Below are 24,127 nucleotides of genomic sequence, written 5' to 3'. Positions count from 1 at the left end.
GTGTGAAGACACACATGAAATAGCATTACACATTTAAGGAATCAGAGGCTGGTTAAAGCATTGGCCACTAGGAGAAACAGATGAAATACCCTGGAAGTGGTTACCTAAGACCAGGTAATATGGGGCTGTGTAGCCCCTACTAAAGTTGGATTTTATCCCATGGACAAGAAGAACAGTTAAGGAATATCAAACAGGGAAGTATATGAACTTATTTGCAGTTATATCAAACAGGGAAATATATGAACTTATTTGCAGTTAGACTATCACTCTGCTTCAAACATGGAAACTTCATAAAGGGCATGACTGAAGGTGGAGAGAAGCCTGTTGTATACCATTTCCTATATTGGACTTGAGTTGTATGACCTATACTTCCATACATTATATCCTGACATTGTAAGTGGCCTTTCATATACGAGGTTCGGGTTTTTTTTCAACAGCTGATGAATGAAGATTTCTACAAATTGCCTACAGGAATGGCTTGCTAACCAACAGTTCCATTTTTGGCAGTGTTGCCCTCTCCATAGCAAAATTATACCGGGGTGTTTTTTTTTTCTAATTTTGTAATTACTATTTTAACAAAATGAATGAAAAACAAAATGAGGATGTGAGACTAGAGCTTCAGTCGGACCACTTAGTAGACAGACTAGGTCAACAACTCATTCCAGTTTGAAAAGGAAAGAACCAAATTGTAAAACATGTAAAAAACCAAAAATGCCATTTTACCATAATTATGGATTTTATATTTTTAGCCCTCTGGGAAATGGACACCCACAACCCACCCCCACCCCCCGATGTAACATTTCTTGGGTCTAATTTTTCTCAAATTTGACTCTTACATATCTTCCTACCAAAAAAGTGACTGGCTGTATTTCAGTAGCCCATTCAAGAAACATGAGCCTGAACCAAGGCAACGATGATGGAGTCAGCAGAGAGGAAGCCTAGTAATCATAGGCATGAATGACTGGTCACAGTTGAGCACCAGGCCTACCACAGTACCAAGGTACTTTGGCCTAGGCACCTGGGTAGTTAGTTGGTGGGATCATTCATCAAGATACCAGAGGTTGGAAAGTTCTCAAAAGGAAAGAAAATGAATTCAATTTTGGATTTGACCTATTTGTGGCACCTAGAATATGTATGTGTGAAATTGTCAGACTTTTATTTCCTCCTACTTATATCTATAATTAATTTAATACTTTACCCTTATAGAATTACATGTGCTACTTTTCTTTTATGAAAGAGATTAAAAATGAAAAATATCTATGGTGCCATCATACTTGAAGTTACTGGGTTTAATTTAATGCAGGCATCATCACGAAAACTTTGTGGGCTATCAAGATGACAACCTGTTCCAGGATGAAATGAGATATCTACGTTCAACATCTGTACCTGCCCCATACATATCCGTAACACCTGATGCAAGTCCTAATGTGTTTGAAGAGCCAGAGAGCAATATGAAATCTATGCCACCAAGGTATTTCACTTCTCTCCTCTCTGTTGAATAGCCAGTGTTTGGTGGGGAGAAAGACTGAACTAGAAAAGAATGCTTTAGAAGTTCTTTTATATATCTGTCCATCTCAGGAAAGACATTAAGTCAGCTCTGCTAACTATTAGAGCAGTAAGAAAAAGCATACATACATGAATGAGGCATAGTCCTTGACAGCAGAGGCAGACTAGTTGGAGAGAAAAGATCAACTAAATGAAGTAAAAGGTTCCATTATATATTGTATCATGTAGTGCCATAGTAAGTCAGACTAGAGAAAGGTCACTTTGAGGCAGTGCCTTTAGGTTTCACGGAAGAGGTAGCACCAAAAATAAATCTTGAACTTCCTGGATTATTGCATGCAGTGTTCTCCTCCCCCCTCACTTAGCTATGGTAGCATCAGTGTAAAGACCCTCCTGAAAACTGACTAGAAGCATCTAAATATAATGCAGAGGGAATTCGGGCACCACCGCAACTTTTTGGAGGAGGAACCATGTGATAAAAATGCAAGGATAGTCTCACAGTGTCAATTGAGAAGCTGATAAATTTAGTCAAAGATTTCCACTAACTGTGTGAAGTTGGATTGTGTTAGCAATGATTATGAAAAAAGATGGATAAAAGAAATACTTGATAGGAAAAATCAGCGTGGCTAACTGAAAAAGGATAAGTTTAGTATAGCATCAAGATATCAGGCATGAGTAATTGCAAACACATTATTATTAGAAAGGAAGACATTTGCTGAAGGAAGAAAGAATATGCTTATTAAGATATGCCACTGTGTTAATACTGTATGGTTATGAATATAAACTAATATAGTGGATATTTTAATACACACAATAGAACTTATATATCCAAATGAATATATTTTCCGCTGAAAATACTTGTAATATTTCCCTCCAACTGTGTGGATTATTCATCAGAGGTTTTTTTTAGCTGCTTTTGAAGTTTTCTCCAAAGAGTACAGTATAGCCTTTTATATCTATAAAGATAATAAAGTATCTCTAAAGGAGATAGATTTTTTTTAAGAATTAGAAACCATTTTGAGACTAGTCTGATAAATGTGATTCGTTGGGTTATTATTACTCTTCAGGATCAAAATCAAGTGGCGTAAACTTCTAGGTAAAGACAATGAAATGAAGGTTCCATGTATCTTAGACTATCATAGAATATTCTGTGTATCGTAGAATATCATAGTCAAAGTAAATTCCTTTAGCATAGAAGCCCCTAGTATCATCACTAGTGTCACAGAAGAAAGTGGAAATCTAGGGAATCCTATTTCCCAGAGCTCCATGCTGAAGCAAAGCAACAATCTAAGGTGCCAGGGAATGCTGCGCAGAAATGGTATAAACATGCACTCAGTGGGATGGTTCCTGGTATAGAGGATGCAATAAAATCTCAAGTTATCTCTGGGAGAGAAAAAAAAAATTGGTATCAAATAGTGTGGAAAAGGAAGTCTCGGGAAATCCACCGATATCAGAACAAACAGAATGTTTATCAGAACAAACAGAAGACCTGGACAGATCTGCCCCCTTAAAATATTACCAAAAGTAAAATAGATAGTATGTAATGAAAGTCAGATGAAGAACCCAATATGAAAGAAAACTCTCTCAAGGAAAAAAAGAACGTTTCTGTAAGTACTCTAGTACCGAGAAACGTGATAATGACATAAGTTTAATGAAATAGTATGAGAATGAGATAAAAAGCAGAATGAGTAAAAAGGAGATATCACAGAGCTAAGAGGACAGACTGAAGACCAAATGAACACCATTGTAACACTAATAAATTAGAAAAGTTTAGAAGAGTAAATTGAATGATGGACATGAAGAAAAAGTTTGAGATAATCACAGTGAGTAAAAAGTAAAAAGACAAAGAAATTATAGCAGTTAGAATGAAGATAACAGGTATGGAAACAGGACAATTCAAATGGTATCTTTAAAGTAGAAAAACCAATCAATAAAATTGAAAATGTATTGGGGCGCCTGGTTGGCTCAGTCGGTTGAGTGTCCAACTTCAGCTCAGGTCATGATCTTGCGGTCTGCATCAGGCTCTGTGCTGACAGCTCAGAGCCTGGAGCCTGCTTCAGATTCTGTGTCTCCCTCTCTCTCTGCCCCTCCCCTGCTCATGCTCTGTCTCTCTCTGTCTCAAAAATAAATCAAAACATTTAAAAAATTTAAAAAAAGAAAATGTATCTAAAGCTATAATATAAGAAAAAATTTCCAAAATAATAAAGTATTGAATTTCCAGACTAAAAGGAAATTTTTATAGCAGGTAACCATGAGAAATAGCTTAGGTTAAAAAAAATAGCTTAAGTTATTGAAATACAAAGAAAAAAAACACTAGAAGTTTTCAAGTAACTGAGCACAGAAAAAGAAGTCATCTTGTAAAAGGAAAAGTTAGACTGAATTTGGACTTCTGTATAACAACTTCAAATGGCAGGGCACCTGGGTAGCTCAGTTGATCAAGCTTCTAACTCTTGATTATAGCTCAGGTCATGATCTCACCATTTGTGGGTTCGAGCCCTGCATCGGGCACTGCTCTGGCAGCACAAAGCCTGCTTGGGATTCTCCCTCTCCCTCTCTTTCTCTGTCCCTCCCCTTTCACACCCTCTCTGTCTCTCTTAAAATAAATAAATAAACTTAAAAACAAAAAGAAGTCATCTTGCAAAGGGAAAAGTTAGACTGAATTCAGACTTCTGTATAACAATTTTGAATGAAAAAAAAAGTGAAATAATGTCTCTTTCTTCAAAAGAAAGAAAATACTACCTTAAAAATTTTACCCAGTCAGACAAACTGCAATATAAAAGATCTTGGGAATCTTAGAACTAAATTGTGGATTAATCAAAGGAATCAAATGCATATTCTAAAAAGCATGTTTAAAAGACTATATATACTTTACACATAAGGGTAATTTTCATAAAATCTTAAATAAAAGAAACTGATTCAAGTGTTTCTATTCAGCCAGGTTGAGAAATTTTAAGCATATGGTAATTCAGGAATATAGCATTTTTGAGCTATTCTTTTAAAAAGTCTTGACCAACTCAAGCTGTTACAAAAGTTAATGAATAATGACTGCATTAAATCAGTGGTTCTCAGTGAGGGGTAAGGGGGTGGTTTTTCCTCTCAGGTGACATCTGAACATTTTTGCTTGTCATAACTGGGCTATTTCAACAGGCATCCTAGTGTGTAGAAGTCAAGAATGTTGCTAAACATCCTACAGTACACAAGACAGCCCTCCACAACAAGGAATTACCTGATGCAAAGTAGCCACCGTTGTTAATGGTCATCTTCACTTCCTTTTGGTTTTCTTGTGTTGCTTGAATTTTTTTTTTATAGGCATGATCATTTTTATAAGAACGAGTCATTATTTTTTTAGGTTATATAACAATCCTTTTTTTTTTCCAAGTTGTTGGATAAACTTCCTCTGAAAGCATAATAAATGTCTTGAATTTTATAGTAACACCATTTATAAGGTGAATTAAAATTAACATATCCCTATTCTCTGGTCATTCTGGAAGCTCTTGGCCCAAGCTGATGTCCAGGTACATTTACCCCCATGGGTTATATACAGTATTTATAGCCTGTTCAAATGAGAGTGTACATACACTTAAAGAGGTGGTGAGTGAAGAAAACAGCCAGGGAGGGAGTTAGCTACTTCCTAGAAAATGTATAAGCTTTACTGAGGAACATAGGCATTCAAACCTGGCTTGAATGGGGGAAAAGAAACGCAGAACTCCCAGTAAGCACAAATGTCCCTGTTTGGAAAGAAGTAACAGGAAAAAGAATACATTGAAAACAATAGCTTGTAAATTTGTCTTAGGAGGTAAAGGAAGGTATTTCTTTTTTTTATAAAATGCCTCAGTAAAGGAAAATATATAACCATATTAATAACTCTTCAAGAATTTTTTTTACACTTTAAACTGTATAATTTTCTTCAAGAATTTTTTAATGTTGCTATAGTAAATAGAAAAAATTTTAGTTTACTTAAACCTGAGTGAAAATCATTGAATTCTTCTAGAATGTCAGTATAACTGTATGCCAAAAATCCGTTTGTTACCTTTTGTTGAACTTAGTATGGCCATGCTGTTGAAAAGTCTTTGGACACCACTTCCCAAGAATGAGAAACCTAATTGAGCACTCAAGTACAGAGAGAACATTGAACTGTTTCACTTTCCATTTTATTAGGTTTCTGTATGTACAGATCCATTTTCTTTCTACTCAGTGCTCTCACAAATATATCTGCCTGGTTTTCCTGAATATTGTGACAGATAACTTCTACCACAATGTTGTGATTCTGAAAGGAGTTTAGCACATTCAATGCCTTTTCTTCTTTTTCATGTAAAAATGCAAAGTAGATTTAAGAAAACCAAAACTTTTAAGATGCAATTCTAAAATCAATCAAAATGTTAATGCTTTTGGAAAGATCAAATGGTGATTTAAAGAGAAATTGTCAAGTTGGCTTTGAATTTGTGTTTTTCCACATGAGAGGTAGGTTCATATATTTGACTACACTGTCATAAAGTGAATATAGTTTCACTTTATTCACTTTTTCTCCTGTTTTTACCTGTCATCATCTTCTGTCTACAGTTTGGAAACTAGTCCCATAACTGATACTGATCTTGCAAAGAGAACTGTCTTCCAAAGATCATACTCAGTTGTTGCTTCTGAATATGATAAACAACACTCCATTTTACCTGCACGAGTTAAAGCCATTCCTAGAAGAAGAGTTAACAGTGGAGACACTGGTAAGTATAAAGATAAAAAGGAAGATTCAGTGATCCACATGATTTTGTTTGCAGGTATTTTTTAACATCTAGTTTTTGAAAGGAAATGGATTAGTTTTTTTAAGTTTATTTATTTTGAGAGAGAACATGCATGAGAGAAGAGAGCACATGAGAGGGGGAAGGGAACAGAGAAGGAGAGACAGAATCCCAAGCAGGCTCCATGCTACCAGCACAGAGCCCAATGCAGGGCTCTAACTCACAAACTGAGGTCGTGACCTGAGCCAAGATCAAGAGTCAACATCAGACTTAACTGACTGAGCCACCCAGGCGCCCCAGAAATGGATTAATTTTAAATCGTGGTTGACGTTCCTTTTATGAAGCTATAATTGTGCCTCTCTAAGTTTTCAATTTCAGTTGAAAGACACACTTAGAGACCATCCAGTGATTGATTATTCAAGAATAAATTGACCTTTAAAATCTTACTTGTTAATGTTGCTGTCATGAGCTATTCCACTAAGCTTCAGTGAACTAGTAGTTCCAGTGACTTACACTTTCACAGTTATATTCTCAACTCCTAATAGAAGCTTATATATACCCCTTGCAGCTGCTTCCTCTCTGAGTAGATAATTTGGGGACATAAGTAGCTCTTAATCAGTAAAAAAGTTAGACAACCTGGACTAGTTGGTATCAACAGCTCCAAATCAGGGCTGCCTGATTCTGTGTCAAGAATAAAAAAAGAAACCCAAGAGAAAAGGATAACATGGTGATGATTTATCAGGTAGCCCACTTAACTAAAATGAAGATCTGGTCTAATATTTATAGACAGATGATTCTATAACTTCTGTAGATTCCATTTAGGGGAAAAAAATACAGTTAGCTTTTAGAGCATTTTAGAAAGCATGAACTTTAGATTCAGCCCTTGATTTAAAACTTAGCTCCACAATTTAATAGCTATATGATTTTATGAAAGTGAGATATTTAATCCTACTCAGCCTCAGTAAAAATTGAGGTTATGATTTGTGTCACATGTGAAAACAAAACAAAAAGCTTCAAAGATTCTATAATGAATCAGCTAGATACTATTATCTTTAATAACATTGTAAATATGTTCATTGTATATATTGCCTATGAAAGTTATTTTTTCTTTTTTTTCCAATAAATAGAAGTTGGTTCTTCCCTCTTGAGACATCCATCTCCTGAGCTTTCCCGGCTAATCTCAGCCCACAGCTCTCTTTCCAAAGGAGAACGAAATTTCCAGTGGCCAGTTTTGGCTTTTGTTATACAACATCATGATCTAGAAGGTCTTGAAATAGCAATGAAACAGGCCCTAAGGAAATCTGCTTGCCGAGTTTTTGCTATGGAGGTATGAATACATTAAATGGGGTTATTGATTCCTTGACCATACAAATCGTTTGATGATTCTATTTAATGATGTTACTTTTCTATCCAACAGAAATTTCCAAAAATTAAGAGACATTAGCCAATCGAAAATATCAAATGTTCACATCAAAATTAAACTCTTATGTTCATGAATATAAATGAATTTAGAGATCCATCTTTAAGCACTCTAAAGAAATTTATTTCTGCACTGCTTTATTATTTGAAAGCTATGAATGTCTTTTTAAAAAGCTTTTGTAATGATGATGTCATTTCAGTTAAAAGAATCATGAAAAGGGGATGAAAAGTAGAGCTTTTCAGTTATAAATTTAACCATAATAATTTTTCTGAGTCTATTCTCTGGAAATGACAGGATCGCTAGATGTTGTATTTTTATGTATAGTAAATCTTTTGTCTTTGTCATGGGCATTATAATAAATAACCTGCCACTTGATTAATGGGAACAATATAAATATATTTAAGTTAATGATAGCTTGGTAGAGCTTGAAAAAAAAGCTGTTTATCCGAAGTACAAGTTGGGGAAAAATGTGCTTCAGCAAATTAATATGAAGATGAAAGTTTGAAATAAAAAGTGGTTTGAAAAAATATTTCTGTATTACATTTTATAGATATTATTTTCCCTATTATGTTTTTAATCCGGACCAAAATTATTGACTATTTCAAGTTCATTGTGTTTTTAATGAAATGAAGGTCAGATGTTTTTAGTATCTTTCCTTGAAACACTTAGTGGAGATACTTTGTTTCTGAGTAAGGAGGGTTCTGCAGTTTTTAGTCCCACCTTTTTTTTTTTATCTTTGACTCATTTAACCTTCATTTATTCAGGCTTTCAACTGGCTTCTGTGTAATGTCATCCAGACGACTTCTCTACATGATATTCTGTGGCATTTTGTGGCATCATTGACTCCTGCTCCAGTGGAACCAGAGGAAGAAGAGGATGAGGAAAATAAAACAAACAAAGAAAATGCAGAACAAGTAAGTGAGATTTTTGGGTTTTTCAAATTTGTCTATATTTTTATAGAAGAGTAGGACCACCTTCAGATCCTATAATAATATGCATGAGTTCACACACAGATTATATAAGCTAAAAGGCAAGAATAAAATTTCAGTGCTATTGAGCAACATAGTCACTATACTTAGTGACTGATTCCTCCCTAAATACTATTGTCATGAAACAATGAACTGAAAGATGTATACTGTTATAGTACTGTATAAGACAGGTAAACAGGGCAACATTATTATAGAGAATATCTGTCTACTCTACAACATTGCTATAAGTTGGCAGAGAGTGAAAGTGATAATCTGTAGGGACATGAAAGTTGTTATAGCTCTTAAGACGAAATTATTAGTAGGGATGAAAATGGTTTCTACAAAAACCATTTTCTAAACATGTATGTATCTAATCATATAGCCTTAAAACTATTAAGTAAAAATTGACAGAACTGCAAGGAAAAAGAGGGAAAAAAAAATCCACAATTACAGTGTGAGATTGTTTCACACCTTTCACAACTAAATATTCCTGCATAACAGACCACCCTAAAACTCAATGGATGAAAACAGTTTCCTATTGGCTGACAACTCTGTGGGTCAGCAGTTTGGGTGAGACTTAGTTCCTGCATACACGTTCAGAGTTACCCTGCTAGGAGATTGTGAGCACACTAAAATTGATACAGATACAGTATTCGGTTGGTGATTTTATTTATGAGTGACTGCATCACTTTTTCCCTAAAAGATAATACAAACATAATTAGTTAATCTGAATGTGTGTTTGGGTATACTTTGATTTTGGTTTTATTGTTTACATTTCTGTTACATGACTGTCTTTAAAGTATACATAACGCTTTTAAGTACACATATTTTTTTGTGGGGAAACTTCCTTCCAGCATACAGACTGATCAACCTGCTTTCAATTTCTGTCTTAGGAGAAAGACACGAGAGTATGCGAACATCCACTCTCAGATATAGTGATTGCGGGTGAAGCTGCTCATCCTTTACCACACACATTTCACCGCTTACTTCAAACTATCTCCGATCTTATGATGTCTCTCCCCAGTGGCAGTTCATTACAGCAAATGGCCCTAAGGTAATTGTATATCTCAGTATTCTGGGTATGTTGGAGAAGAGATTTTATGTAGTATTCAAAGCTCGAGATGCTCAAAACACCTTTTAAATACTAAGATACAAAGAATCTCTACATTATGTGAATGGTGCTTCCCTCATTACTGTCTTAATCTGGAATTTCCTCCTTGGCTCACACCTGTTTGCCCCTCTGTAAATCGAGGATAATACATTACTTAGTGCTCTAAATTAGCCCAGTCTGTAACAGTTTTCCTCACTTTTGCCCCTCTTCTATCTCAAGTAACTTGTCTCAGTGCTACCCAAGAGTAGCAATCTTAACTGTCACAAAAGGGAGAAGGAGAATGAAATCTCAGAAACAGAAATCAAAATAGGGTTTTTGAATTGAAGAGAATTTTAAGAAAAGTGAAACCTCTGTTATATGTAAGGTAGCCTAAAACTACCTTGAGGAACATTACCTATTTTTAAGTCTGAGACTGCTGCGATTTTCACATTACTTCTACATTGTGAACCTTGTCATCAGATCTTCACACTGGACCGCACGTATAAAAAATGTTCCACTGGTTTTTATAAACTGTAGATTGTTGGAGTGAATTTTGGCTACCCACATCCCTAAAGACTGGTAGAGGGGAGATTGTGATTCCTCCTAAAAAGATTTTTGAAGTACAGGATGTGTTATATATCAGAGTATATATAACTCTGATGAATTAGTATAGAATTGTAACACTAATAAATTTGAGAGGCTTGTTTTGGTTGAGGTCACACTTGTCTGTCTGCAAGATTGATTTATTACCTTTTTTGCTTCTGTACCCTTGACATTCATGTATCCAGTTTTTCTATATGTAGAATGAGTGAACTTTCCTTAGGTCTTACCCTATTCCAAAGAAATTACCTTTATTGCTCACAAAAAGGCGGTGATACTATTCCCTGATTTTTTTTCTATTTCTGTTTTTTCCCTAGAATATTAAGATTTTAAAAAATCTTAACTACAGAGTGCTTTCCCAGGAATTCCTTAGGAATTATTTAATACCTTGCTTATACCTTTTTAGGTGCTGGAGTCTGAAATTCAAGCAATCTGATCACCAGTTCCTCCATCAGAGTAATGTCTTTCATCACATTAACAATATTCTGTCAAAATCAGATGATGGAGACAGTGAAGAAAGTTTTAGCATCAGTATCCAGTCTGGCTTTGAAGCGATGAGTCAGGTCAGTCATTGAAAGTTGTCCTGTGTTACCCTGTTAATATTCAACGATGTATACAAGCAGAAACTGAAAGTCACTCATAAACAGTTTGATTCATTTCATTTCTTACCTCGCATCTTTTGTTTTATTATCGTGAAAGATTTCCATTTCAGTGTTGTAATAATCTAAAACATGTAATAATGTGAAAACATTTGTTTCTGGTAGGAATTGTGCATAGTAATGTGCTTAAAGGACTTAACCAGCATTGTTGACATAAAAACTTCAAGCCGACCTGCCATGATTGGCAGTTTGACAGATGGTTCTACGGAAACCTTTTGGGAATCAGGAGATGAGGATAAAAACAAAACTAAGAACATCACCATCAACTGTGTAAAAGGAATCAATGCCCGCTATGTATCTGTCCATGTGGATAATTCCCGAGATCTAGGGGTAAGAAAGAAAACTTAATTTGTGGCTCATTAGTTCTTTTCAGACCTTCAGTTACCATGCCCTATCCTTCTAAGTTTAGCAAAAAGATTTTCATGTGGAATTTCAGTGACCAAACAGCATTTTTATATTTCCCAAGTAAATCTTACGTCTAAAAACAGATTAATAGGACTAGGGGCACTATGGAATACCAGTTCTAAAAAGAGGTGTGATTACAAATACATCCTGGCTACAGCTAAGCAGAATAAATGTCTCCTCTGTAATTGCCTACCTCCATCCCCTTGTTTAAGCTATTCTCTTGGCCTGGAAGTCCTCCCCTTAAACTCTGCCTATCAGATTCTCCCAAAATCTCAAAAGACCAGCAGAGAAATCTTCTCCCAGTACCTCTTCTATAAAAATTATTCTTTCCCTTCTCTACATTCTTCTTTCTATTACTCTGATGGCACTGAATACACTTTGACTTATCATGTAATTAGCTTTCAATTTCTAGCCTTCACCCTTAGCTGTCTTGGCGATGGTGGTGGGGTTTCTAGACTAACCTAAATGATCATAATTTGTATTCTCCCTAGCACTAGCCTGTTCACATGTTTCAACTGAATTAAGCACTCCTTTACAAAAGGCACTAAATAATGGGAAAAGAGTCCTGTTTACTTGAGTGTTAAGAACCAAGAAGATACCAGCTGCCAAACTCACGTGCTTCTCCCCCCATTCCTGGGGAAGGATACTCCTTAGAGTTTTTTCCCTCAGAATGGATGTGGCTTGCTTCAGAGCCTGCTTCAGATTCTGTGTCTCCCTCTCTCTGCCCCTCCCCCATTCACTTTCTGTCACTCTCTCTCTCTCTCTCAAAAATAAACATCAAAAAAATTTTTAAGTAAAAATTTAAAAAAGAAAAAAGAATGGATGTGGCTTGCTAACAGATACAGTATTATAACTCCCCTCTGACTGTTGCCAAGCTGCTCCTATCCCATTCACACATTTCCTTTCCCAGGAAGACAGAGTGATGGGGTTGGGTCTTGGGTAACCTCGATAGAATGCCAACCTGAGAAGCCCAGTCTACAGTCAGAACACTCCTCGCCATCTGCAGCCACCCCCAACTCCTGTCCATAAGTGCAGCTGCAGTGCTTCCGTGGCGGTGAATAAGAAGAAGGGGCGTAGCTAATATAAGCGTACCTCCTTTTCAGAGCCAAGAGTTTCAGTTTGTACAAGTACTTTATCTTACTAGAAAGTCAGGTGTAATAAATCAAAACATTTTTCTAGCTAGAACTTACTGTTCAGTACAAAGTTATCTTTGACTCATGGTATATTTTAAGCCAGGACATACTCTCCCTCAGAACAATGATTCCAATCTGTTTGACAATTTTCCCTTTTAGGGAGATAATCATAGCAATATTCATTTTAAAATCCCCAGTAGATAAGCTGACATGTGCTTTCCTTTTAAGAAACCTCCTCTAAGTTCTGTGTATCCTTGAGGCTTATGTACCTGTGTATCCCCAGCCTGTCTTACCACCAGTGCCTTATACATGGCAGTTGTTTGAATTGCATCGACCTAGAGCGCTTAAAGTATGCAATGCTCCAAGGAATTAATGTGTTAATCTGTTTCCTGATGTGCTTTGCATAAAGCTTATTCAACCTTAAGGTCTCTGGCTCTAGTACTAGCATGATCTTTTTGGTACCTAATGACACTGAACTTCTGTTTGACATTTATTTTGTTTGCTAATGCTCCTTCCCTAGTGTGTCAAGAGGACAGAACCCATCATTCTCATATGTCCTTCTCCAAGGCTGTAAGACAGTCTTGGTACATTGTGATAGTCAAGAGTGTTTGTTAGGGAGTGGAGACAAGAGTGAAAGCAGAGTTGTTGGAAAGTCTCATGATAGAGATAGAATTTAAATCTTTAGACTTTGGATAGAAAGAAGGAATGCCAAGCTTTTCTTTCAGAGCCCATGGAGACTGAAGGTAGAATTTGTGAGAACGAGACAAGACTGGAGTTGTAAGAATGTGGTTGCTTGAGGGGCAGGGGGAGCACCTGACCTGGGTGGCCCAGTCAGTTAAGCATCTGACTTCGGCTCAGGTCATGATCTCACAGCTTGTGGGTTCGAGCCCCACGTTGGGCTGTGTGCTGACAGCTCAGAGCCTGGAGGCTGCTTCAGATTCTGTGTCTCCCTCTCTCTCTCTCTGCCCCTCCCCCACTCATACTCTGTCTCTCTCTCTCTCAAAAAATAAATAAACATTAAAAAATTAAAAAAAAAAAAAAAAAAAGAATGTGGTTGGTTGGGCAGATGGAGTGAGATCAGTTAGGAAGAATCCATGACAGACATACAGAAGAGTTGATGTGATATCAGTAGGCTGTAAGAAATGATTATAGGGGCGCCTGGGTGGCGCAGTCGGTTAAGCGTCCGACTTCAGCCAGGTCACGATCTCGCGGTCCGTGAGTTCGAGCCCCGCGTCAGGCTCTGGGCTGATGGCTCGGAGCCTGGAGCCTATTTCCGATTCTGTGTCTCCCTCTCTCTCTGCCCCTCCCCCGTTCATGCTCTGTCTCTCTCTGTCCCAAAAATAAATAAAAACGTTGAAAAAAAAGTTAAAAAAAAAAAAAAAAAAAGAAATGATTATAAATTCAGTAGCAGGAATATGGAAGAATAATTGTTATGCATTGTCTGTTTTAGAATAAAGTTACCTCAATGACCTTCTTAACTGGCAAAGCAGTAGAAGATTTGTGCAGAATAAAACAGGTAATTAAAATTTTGTCATTAAATGTTACCTAGAGAGAAATTCTTCTCAGCCTCCTCTGTTAAATTCTAATTTCGGCATGCTACCAAAGTATTCTAGGAACTCATCTGTTTACAAAACACTGAACCGACAAATAGTCCAGATACAGGAACATTTACAACCATCCCTGTGCTAATAGCCGATAGTGTCCTAAATGCTCTCCTGTCACGATCGATTATACTATACCTACAGTCCTCTACTCTGCCTCCTGCTCCTTTACAAAGAAAGATTCAGGGCACCTTAAAATGCATCACAAATCCCATTCACAATTAACACCTACACTTCAGGTTAAAATGTAGATTGTTGTCCTCTAGCCTGAAAATCTATCACAACAGTGCAACTAAATCCAGGCTGCAAGTCAATTTACAAATGAACTTTAGAAACAAGTTAGGTTGTATTGGGGCATTCTATATAAACTCACTTGTGTTAGTGAAACTTTATCAAAGCTGTTATCCCATATATGTTGACTACTTGTTTTGTTTTTCAAATCATATTGAAAGAATAAATTGAAATTTTGGATTAAACAAATAATAAATTTTGTTTAAAAGGCTAAAAGAATTTGGGGAAATACTTCTGTTCAGTGAGATAGTATTTATGCTTAATGATTTTTCTAGAAAATTGACATTATCAATTAATGTTTTCATTTTATCAAGTGAATAGTGTCAAAAACCATTTCATAGTGCATTGAAATTTAATCCTTGAAAAGTTACATTTTCAGTGAAATCAGGAATCACAAATATGCAGTTACCTATTATATAATTTTTCTTCAGAAGCAGAACATATTAAGTAACTGCACATCAAATATGCTTATCTATCTTTAAAAAACAACAAAACATGGTTATCTTTAAATGGTGGTTAAATGTGAAGATGCACAAAACAGGACCTCGTGCTGATCTTGTATTTCTCCTCAGTCAGATTAGGGAAAGGACAGTCACATGAATTGTTTTAATGATTTTACTTAACATAACTTGTGCATGGAAAGTAATCAGACCTGTATTTTAATTCTCAGCTCCATGTCTTACTGAGAATCCTTCAACCTGGGTTAACCTCACTTCACCTGTATAATAGCTACTGTAGCATTACTTATCCTCACTAGGCTTAAGTAAGATAGTCAGTGTGAAATAACACAGTAAACCTTAGTCTCCGTACAAGTCTTTGTTATTTGAGCTTGCAGTTATTAGCGCTAAGTCTAGGACCTTGATAAGAGAGTGATATGGCTGTATCAGGTTTCTGTCCCTTTTCTGTTTGCTAGGTTGATCTGGATTCTAGGCACATTGGTTGGGTAACAAGCGAACTTCCAGGAGGGGATAATCACATCATCAAGATTGAATTAAAGGGCCCAGAAAATACACTGAGAGTTCGACAAGTAAAAGTCCTGGGCTGGAAGGATGGCGAAAACACAAAAATTGCTGGCCAGATTTCAGCCAGCGTGGCCCAGCAAAGGAACTGTGAAGCCGAGACTCTGCGAGTGTTCAGACTTATTACGTCTCAGGTGAGTGTCCTCACTCCAGGTTCTAGCACACGATACACTGAAATCATATCTTCTGCAATGCTGATACCAAAGGGTAACAGAATACTTTGTAAAGCTTGTTAGAGATGGCTGGCAAACATATGACCCATTTTCTCTTCTTCTCCTAGCCCTAAACTCCTATGTTTCATTTTGCATTCATTAATTCTTAAAAGTAGTAGCGTATAGCAAGAACAGCATAGTAATATTATAAAACCTGCAGTATTAGCTCATGCATCCTTTAGGTTTCACACTAGTAATTACTGCTATTGATTCCTTCTCACATTTCTGTCTTTATCAGGTATTTGGAAAGCTCATCTCTGGAGATGCTGAGCCTACACCAGAGCAAGAGGAAAAAGCACTATTGTCATCACCTGAAGGAGAGGAAAAAGTATACAATGTATTTATTTGTATTCTAAAAATATTTACTTCCGTTTTTCATTTTCTTTTGTTAAGTGAAATATTCCATTTATTACTATGGATTTTAATGGATATGTGACATTAATTTCTATGAAGTTAATTTTTACTTTAATTAGGAGATGAAGAAACTATCAAAAAAAATCATCTGTTTATATATGATCTAGCTAGTACTGTGAGTAACAGCAAAACTTGGCTCTATACCTTGGGCTGTAGTGTCAAATGTTAGGATTTGTAAAATTAGCTTAGTCATTTACTATACTGTGTATGATTAATTATCTTCTCTTTCCTCCATTTCCTCCATTTAATCTGTTCTTCATAGTCCAGTTAAAAAATACTATCCTCTCCAGGAATCTTCTTTATGATTTCCCCCAAACAATATGCAGTTTTTCTTCTGCTAAACTTCATAGTAATTCCTAGGACTCTCTTCTTGATTTCTTTCATATGTTGATTAGCACACATATCTAACCTCTCCTACTGAATCATAGTTTCTTAAAGACCAAGTACATACCTGATTTGTCTTTGTGTCCATGGCATAAACACACATGCATTCGGTACATTTTTACTGGAGGAACCTGTTCTTTATGTTGTTCTTGAAATTTCTTTCTTTTTTATGCTTTTTATTTTGAGAGAGAAAGATAGAACACGTGTGTGCGAGCAAGCGGGAGGACGAGCAGAGGGAGAGGAAGAATCCCAAGCAGGCTCCATGCTGTCAGCAAAGATCCCAACGCAGGGCTCAATCCCACGAACCATGAGATCATGACCTAAGCCAATATCAAGAGTCAGACACTTAGCCAACTGAGCCATGCAGGCACCCCTTGAAATTTTTTTAAAACTGCGGTTGCCTTTACTTATTTGGTCTACTCTAAAGTGCCCTACCCTAAGGGAAAACCTCATCTATTTTCAAAAAGAGAGGTCAACCCTGACTGGTCTCGATATTCTTATATCTTTAGATGTTACAGATAATCACCTTGGCAGCCCTTTGAAAGATAATTTCAAGGACTTACCTGGTCTAGCCCTGAGCCTTCTGATATAGTAATGTCTAAGTCATCTACATCATTCAGTTTGGGTTCTGTAGAAAATAAGGTTTTATAAACTCTGGTTGTTTCTTTCAGCGTCCTTTGGAGATACCATTTGAATGACTACACGACTATGTGACTATTCATTAAATCAGCTGAATTTTAACAAATGGCAATTTTGTGCTAAATAATTGTGGTAATTGGTACCAAGCCCTCAGAAAGTTTGTGTCTGTTCTTAGATATGAAACGTTCACACACCCCCAAAAAAGAAATCAATAGGGATACTATATAGCATATAATCAATTTTTTATGTACATGAAAAAATTGCACATGTCATAGGTTTTCAGAGTATGTTGAAAGTATTGTGCCCTGGAGTGGTCAGAGAAGGGTCTTGGTAGGTGCTGGATGTGAATTGGACCTAAAAGGGAATGGGTGAAAGTTAGATTGACAGAGGCGATGGGAGCAGACTCATTGAAGAGGCTGGTCTAATAGTAGGAGAGTATATGTTGGGATGCTAAGGTTGATGGGGAAAGTTAATGCTAGTGGTAAGATGCCCATGAAATAGCACAGTTGTTAAGAGAATCATTTTTTAAGTCAGGTGTTTGAAGTAAAATTTGCATACAGAAAACACTGATCCTTTTAAACTGTATTGTTCAATGACTTTTGACCAACATATAGAGCAGTAAAATCATCATCACAATGAAGTTTTAAGACACATCACTCAGGGCACCTGGGTGGCTCAGTCGGTTGGGCAACCGACTTCAGCTCAGGTCATGATCTCACGGTCCGTGAGTTCGAGCCCCGCATCGGGCTCTGTGCTGACGGCTCAGAGCCTGGAGCCTGTTTCAGATTCTGTGTCTCCCTCTCTCTCTGACCCTCCCCCGTTCATGCTCTGTCCCTCTCTGTCTCAAAAATAAATAAATGTAAAAATAAATAAATAAATAAATAAATAGTAAGACACATCACTCAGAATTTCCCTCCTGGTCCTTTACAGTCTGTCCCCTCACCTCACGCATAGACCCTGGCAACCACTAAACTATTTTCTGCCCGTGTAATGTTGCCTTTTCCCAGATGTCATATAAACGGAACCATATAGAATATAACCTTTGCATCAGCTTTCTTTCACTTGATATAATGATTCTGAGATTCATCCATGGAGGAGCATGTGTCAGTAGTTGTTTCTTCTGGTTGCTGAGAAGAATTCCATTGTATGGAATTAGCAGTATTTGTTTATCCTTTGACCTTATGATGGATATTTGGGTTGTTTCTTCTATTTGGCTATTAATTAAGCTGCTGTGAACATTTGTGTACAGATTTTTGTATGGGGACACTTTCTTTCTCTTGGGTAGATACCTATAAGTAGGATTGATGGGTTGTATGGTAAGTGTATGTTTAACTTTATAAGAAACTGCTAAACTTTTTCCAAAGTGATTGAGCCATTTTACATTTTTACTGGCAGTGTATGAGATTTCCAATTGATCCACATTCTCAACAGTACTTGGTATTGTCACTCTTTTTAATTTTAGCCATTGCAGCAAATATGAAGTAGTATCTCATTGTGGTTTTAATATGAATTTCTCTGAGGATTAATAATGTTGAGTAAATTTTCAAGTGCTTATTTGCCATCCCCATTACTTTATTAGTGAAGCATCTGTTCAAATCTTTTACTTATATTTTTTTATATCAGGCTGTTTGTATTACTGGGTTGTAAGATTTTTTTATATATTGAGGATAAAGGCTCTTTAGCCAGTGTGTTTTCAAATATTTTCTCCTACTTGGTGGTTTATCTTTCATGAAACAGAAGTTTATAATTTTGATAAACTACAGTTTATCTGTTTTTTTCTTTTTTTTTTTTTAATGTTTATTTTTTGAGATGGAGTACGAGCGGGGGAGGGGCAGAGAGAGGGGGAGACACAGAATCCGAAGCAGGCCTCAGACTCAGCTGTCAGCACAGAGCCTGATGCAGGGCTCGAACCTGAACTGTGAGATCATGACCTGAGCCAAAGTTGGACGCTTAACCGACTGAGCCACCCAGGCACCCCTGTTTTTTTCTTAATGACTTAGGATCTTTGTATCTTATCTAAAACTTAATGTCACAAAGATTTTCTTCTAGAAACATTAGAGTTTTAATTCTTTTGTTTATAGCTATGTACCTTTTAAGTTAATTTTTCTCTATAAGGTGTGAGATAAGGGTTGAGTTTTATTTATTTTTGCCTGTAGATACCCAGTTGTTCCACCACCATTTGTTGAAAAGACTGCCCTTTATCAATAACAAATTCACCATAAACATGTAGGTCTATTTTTGTAGTCTCTACTCTTTTCCATTGATCTGTATATATATTCTTAAACCAACAGCAGACTGTCTTGATTACTGCAGCTTACAGAAAATCATGAAATCAGTTTCCACCACGGTTCTGTTTTTAGTTATTTCGGCTATTCTTGTGCCTTTATATTTCCATATAAAGCTTAGAAACAACTTGGTAGTTTTTTCCCCTTCCGAAAAATCAAAAACAAAAAACCAACCTGAAATGTTATTGGAATTGTACCAAATTGTTAGGTCAGTTGGGGAGAATGGATATCTTAGTAATACTGAGTCTTCCTATCCAGGGATGAACATGATATATTTCTCCATTTATCTAGATCTTCTTTAGTTTTTGTCAGCAGTGTTTTTTGTAAGTTCAGTGTACAGGTCCTGGCCACTTCTTATTAAATTGATCCCTAAGGGCACACGCATGGCTCATCAGTTAAGCGTCTGACTCTTGGTTTCAGCACAAGTCACGAGCTCATGGTTTCATGAGTTCAAGCCCCAAGTTAGGCTCTGTGCTGGCAGCACGGAACCTGCTTGGGATTCTCTCTCTCCCTTTTTCTGTCTGCCCCTCCCCTACTCACACTATCTCTGTCTCTCTCAAAATAAACTTTAAAAGAAATGTTTTTAATAAATTGATCCCTAAATAATTATAATAATCCCTAAATAATAATTGTTTTTGATGTTACTGTAAATGGTATTCTTATTTCACTTTCCAGTTCATTTCTAGTATATAAAAATACAGTTGGCTTTTGTGTATTAAACTTCTGTGATCTTAAATTTCCTTGTTAGTTCTAGAAGCCTTTTTGTAGAATTTTTGGGATTCTCTTCATAGATAATCATGTTGTCTGCAAAGAAAGTTGGTTTTATTCTGCCTTTCCAGCCTATATGCCTTAAATTTCTTTTCTTGTGTTAGTGCAATGGCTAAGCCTTTCAGTACTATGTTGAATAAAAGTGGTGAAATCAGACATCTTTGCCTTTTCTGGATCTTACTAGGAAGGATTCAGTCTTTCACCATTAAGTATAATGTTAACTATAGATTTTTTGTAAATGCTCTGAGAATTTTTATCAGAATGGATATTCTTATATATTTTTCTTTTTTCATTTTCTTGTATTCATTAAAGATAATTGGTATATTGCTATGTATATTAGTGGTTATGTAATATTAGCCTAAACATAGTTTATTTTTCTTTAATAAAAAGGAAGATATTAACTAGGGGAGTGATAACTAAAAGGTACAGTGTTTCTTTTTGGGGTGATGAAAATGCTCTAAAATTAACTGTGGTGATGCTTGTACATATCTGTGAATATACTATAAGCCATTGAATTGTACATTTTAAATGAGTGAATAGTAAAGTATGTTAACTATATCTCAAAGCTATTTAAAAAAAACTACAAAAGAAATTTAAAAGTAAGGAGATAAAGTAACTATCTAAAAGGAATTCATTTGTTAATGTATAATCTAGCTAGTGTTTCAAGTAGCAAAAGAATTATTCTACCAGTGTGCTTTCTTTAATCGACATAGGGCTGTCTTCTTCTATTACTTCTTTCCATCTGTTTGCTTTATTTTTGATTTTTTCTTTTTCTAGTTTCAAAGACTTGAGATCTTTCTTTTCTCATATAAGTAATGGTGCCATTTTCTTAGCCCTGCTTTGGTTGAGTGTCAGAAATTTTGGTGTGTTGCTTATAATATTTTCTCATTTCATTCAGCATTTCACTCAGTTCAAAATATTTTTTGATTTCCATTTTGATTTCTTCTTTGACCTCTGGATAATTTAGACATTTCTTGTTTAATTATAAATATTTGGGGATTTTTCTTGGGGGGTAGCTTTCTATTACTAATTTCTAGTTTAATTCATTGTGGCCAGAGAATATACTTTGTATAATTTCAGGCCTTTTAAAATTGTGAAGATTTGAATTCTGACTAATATATTTTAGTGAATGTCCACATGCTCTTGAAAAGAACATGAACTCTGCTTTTCTTCTAATATCAGTTCAACTTAGTTGATAGTTTTGTTCAAGCTTTATTGAGAACTTTACTGATTTTTGTTAGTTTGCTCATTTACTTGTTCTTTCAAGTACAGGAAAAGTTTTGAAGTGTCCAGCTATATGGATTTGTCTATTTTGATTTTAGTTTACCTGGTTGCCAATCTCAGCTGTCTGATGGGCACCAAAAAAATGTATGGTTTTGTAGATTATCAGCTTTTTCTCATTGTTAAGGTGGGAGTTACATTGTCATATAGCTATCTCTGTCCTAAGAAATGTGAAACTAAGAGTCATTTTTATTCTTAGAGGAGTGGCTTGCCTTACTTTTCTTACCTGTAAAATAGAAAATCAGACTTTACCTTATGGGCTTGTTGTGAAGATTAAATAAGAGTATATGTATATCTGATAACTATACATCTGTATATCTGTAACTTAGAAGAGTTCCATTCACGTAATAAGCACTATAAAATTTCAGCCTTTATTTTTCTTCTTTGTTTCTTTGATTACTGGTGGTGGTAGACTAGCCTAATTTAAGAACACCATTATCATAGAGTTTTTTTAGGATATTTTCCTTTTAACTGAATGCCATTTTCTGAATTGTTCTTCTAACAACTGAATGTGGATTATCCACAGTTTAGAAATAGATCTAATCAAAGTGACGCAAAATGATAAATTAAAGAAGTTCATGAAAAGGTAGTATGCTTCTCTGAATTTCTTAAATTCAGAAATTTTGCTATTTTTATAGTCACCTTAGCCAGTAGTGGTTTCTTCAGATTTTATCCTTTGTCTTAGTGTTATAGACCTCAATTTAAAAACATATTCATCTTATAAAATAACCTTAATAGTTATTTATCAAGATACTTTAAGATGTCAAATATACAAATTTTATTCAAAGAGCCTGGGTCCCCCCCCCCCTCTTTTTCTATGTAAAAGGCAACATCAGACGCTGACCTGAAAGAACATATGGTCGGAATCATATTCAGCAGGAGTAAGCTGACGAATTTACAAAAACAGGTTAGTAAATTGTCATTTCAGTTTTCATTTGTTTTTAGGGTATAAAGTATTTTCCAAAATTTACGGAGACTTTTTTATGCTGACTCTTTTATAGTCCTGCAGAATGTGTCTGCCTTTAGTATATTGGCATACCTGCATCACTTTAAAGATTTTATGATTGTTAACTTTCTTACCTTGCTGCTCTTTGTTATTTCTCATTTTCAGGTAGATTGTTTCATTTTGGTGTCAAATATCCAGATATATCAGATTTCATTTGCGTTTTCTGTGTTCCTTTTCCCACTTTTCTTGTTTGTCAGTTGATTTTTTTTTCTGAGCAATTATAGTGTTAACTAAATCATTGCTAATATTTTTAATTATAAGGAGATGGAGTAGTACTAGATTGTTCATATAATGTAGTACCTGGGTAACAAAAACTAGTCTTCCAAAAGTCTAATAAAATACCGGTTTTAAATTAGCCCATTATTTTAACTTTCAGCATCATTAAATCTTGCTTAAATAAATAAATTTATCTGTGCTTTATCTTTTTAACAGTGTTTCATTGAATCTTAAATGCTACCAGTTATAAAATGTGCTGTTATTTCATGTATCACTAAAAAACGAAAATTTGCTGCCAATTACATTGTGAATGCCATCAATTATAAAGCACATTATGAATAAAAATGTTAAAATGTGGGAGGAAAATATGCCTTAGAAGTGATAAAATATGGTAATTTGCTTTTGTTTGATGTCTCAAACCACAGGTATGGGTATTGGTAACTTGTATATAAATAGTTTCTACATAGGAGTTGATTTAAATATTAAGATTTTTAATCATAGTTCTGAGAGTTTTCCTTAATTGTTTTTAAGATGAGCTAAGAGAATGGCATGATGGAGAATTAACTGGGAGAAAGAGTGTTAAATTGAGTATCAACTAATATTCTTGTCTCTTTTTTTTTTAGTAGAAATAGTAAATCTGACATAAGTATGTTTTTACATTTTCTTCATGTTGTCTTTATAGGTGTGTGCTCACATCGTCCAGGCTATTCGCATGGAAGCCACCAGAGTTCGTGAAGAGTGGGAACATGCCATTTCAAGCAAAGAAAATGCCAATTCTCAGCCCAATGATGAAGATGCCTCCTCCGATGCTTACTGCTTTGAGCTGCTCTCTATGGTCTTAGCGCTGAGTGGCTCTAACGTGGGCCGGCAGTATCTGGCTCAGCAGCTAACTCTGCTCCAGGATCTCTTTTCACTGCTCCACACAGCATCTCCTCGAGTCCAGAGACAGGTGACTGCTCACACCACTTACCTTCTGGCTGACTTTGTTCCTCAAAACATTGTTAAAAAATTACAAAGAGATTACAAATTACAAAGAGATTACAAAGAGATTTGCTAATTACAAAAATTAGCAAAGAGATTCACCTTAGGGTCTTAGGATTTTTATTTTGTTTTGCTATTTGGTTTTTTGGATTGTATTTTAACTCCATGCTTTTTATTTTTGACTCACTGTCATGAGAGTATGGAAGAGCAAAATATGTTTCATTTTACTAATGTGCTGTTATGATAAAGAGTATTCTGTCTACTGATTGTCTTATTACCATGAGATGTGTGATTTTTCTTTAATCTTTTTTTTAATTTTTTTTTTTAATATTTATTTTTGAGGCAGTGGGGCGGGGGGGGGGGGGGGGGTAGGCAGAGAGAGAGAGAGGAAGACACAGAATCTGAAACAGGCTCCAGGCTCTGAGTTGTCAGCACAGAGCCTGATGCAGGGCTCAAACTCACAAACCATGAGATCATGACCTGAGCAGAATTCAGATGCTTAACTGACTGACCCACCCA

General features: G+C 35.8%; 1 protein-coding gene across 9 annotated transcripts in view; it reads left to right on the top strand.

Annotated features, from left to right (window-relative positions):
• Positions 1 to 24,127, top strand: part of MYCBP2 (MYC binding protein 2) — a 283,512-nt gene that overhangs the window by 238,439 nt on the left and 20,946 nt on the right. For 7 of the 9 annotated variants that reach the window (XM_049647093.1, XM_049647092.1, XM_049647095.1 and 4 more), the window contains 12 exons: positions 1,304 to 1,471; positions 6,064 to 6,221; positions 7,364 to 7,563; positions 8,421 to 8,570; positions 9,518 to 9,678; positions 10,721 to 10,877; positions 11,079 to 11,303; positions 13,962 to 14,027; positions 15,317 to 15,556; positions 15,873 to 15,971; positions 22,232 to 22,312; positions 23,310 to 23,576. In XM_049647093.1, coding sequence (XP_049503050.1) covers positions 1,304 to 1,471; positions 6,064 to 6,221; positions 7,364 to 7,563; positions 8,421 to 8,570; positions 9,518 to 9,678; positions 10,721 to 10,877; positions 11,079 to 11,303; positions 13,962 to 14,027; positions 15,317 to 15,556; positions 15,873 to 15,971; positions 22,232 to 22,312; positions 23,310 to 23,576 — 1,972 coding nt within the window. Of the gene's footprint in view, positions 1 to 1,303; positions 1,472 to 6,063; positions 6,222 to 7,363; positions 7,564 to 8,420; positions 8,571 to 9,517; positions 9,679 to 10,720; positions 10,878 to 11,078; positions 11,304 to 13,961; positions 14,028 to 15,316; positions 15,557 to 15,872; positions 15,972 to 22,231; positions 22,313 to 22,843; positions 23,015 to 23,309; positions 23,577 to 24,127 lie in introns of those variants that run through there. The other 2 variants (XM_049647090.1, XM_049647096.1) reach the window with 2 other exon arrangements.

This window comes from Panthera uncia, assembly GCF_023721935.1.
Source record: "Panthera uncia isolate 11264 chromosome A1 unlocalized genomic scaffold, Puncia_PCG_1.0 HiC_scaffold_16, whole genome shotgun sequence".
Lineage (NCBI taxonomy): Eukaryota > Metazoa > Chordata > Mammalia > Carnivora > Felidae > Panthera > Panthera uncia.
The sequence above is the reverse complement of the archived record's forward strand: the minus strand, read 5'-3'. Positions and strand labels throughout refer to the sequence as shown.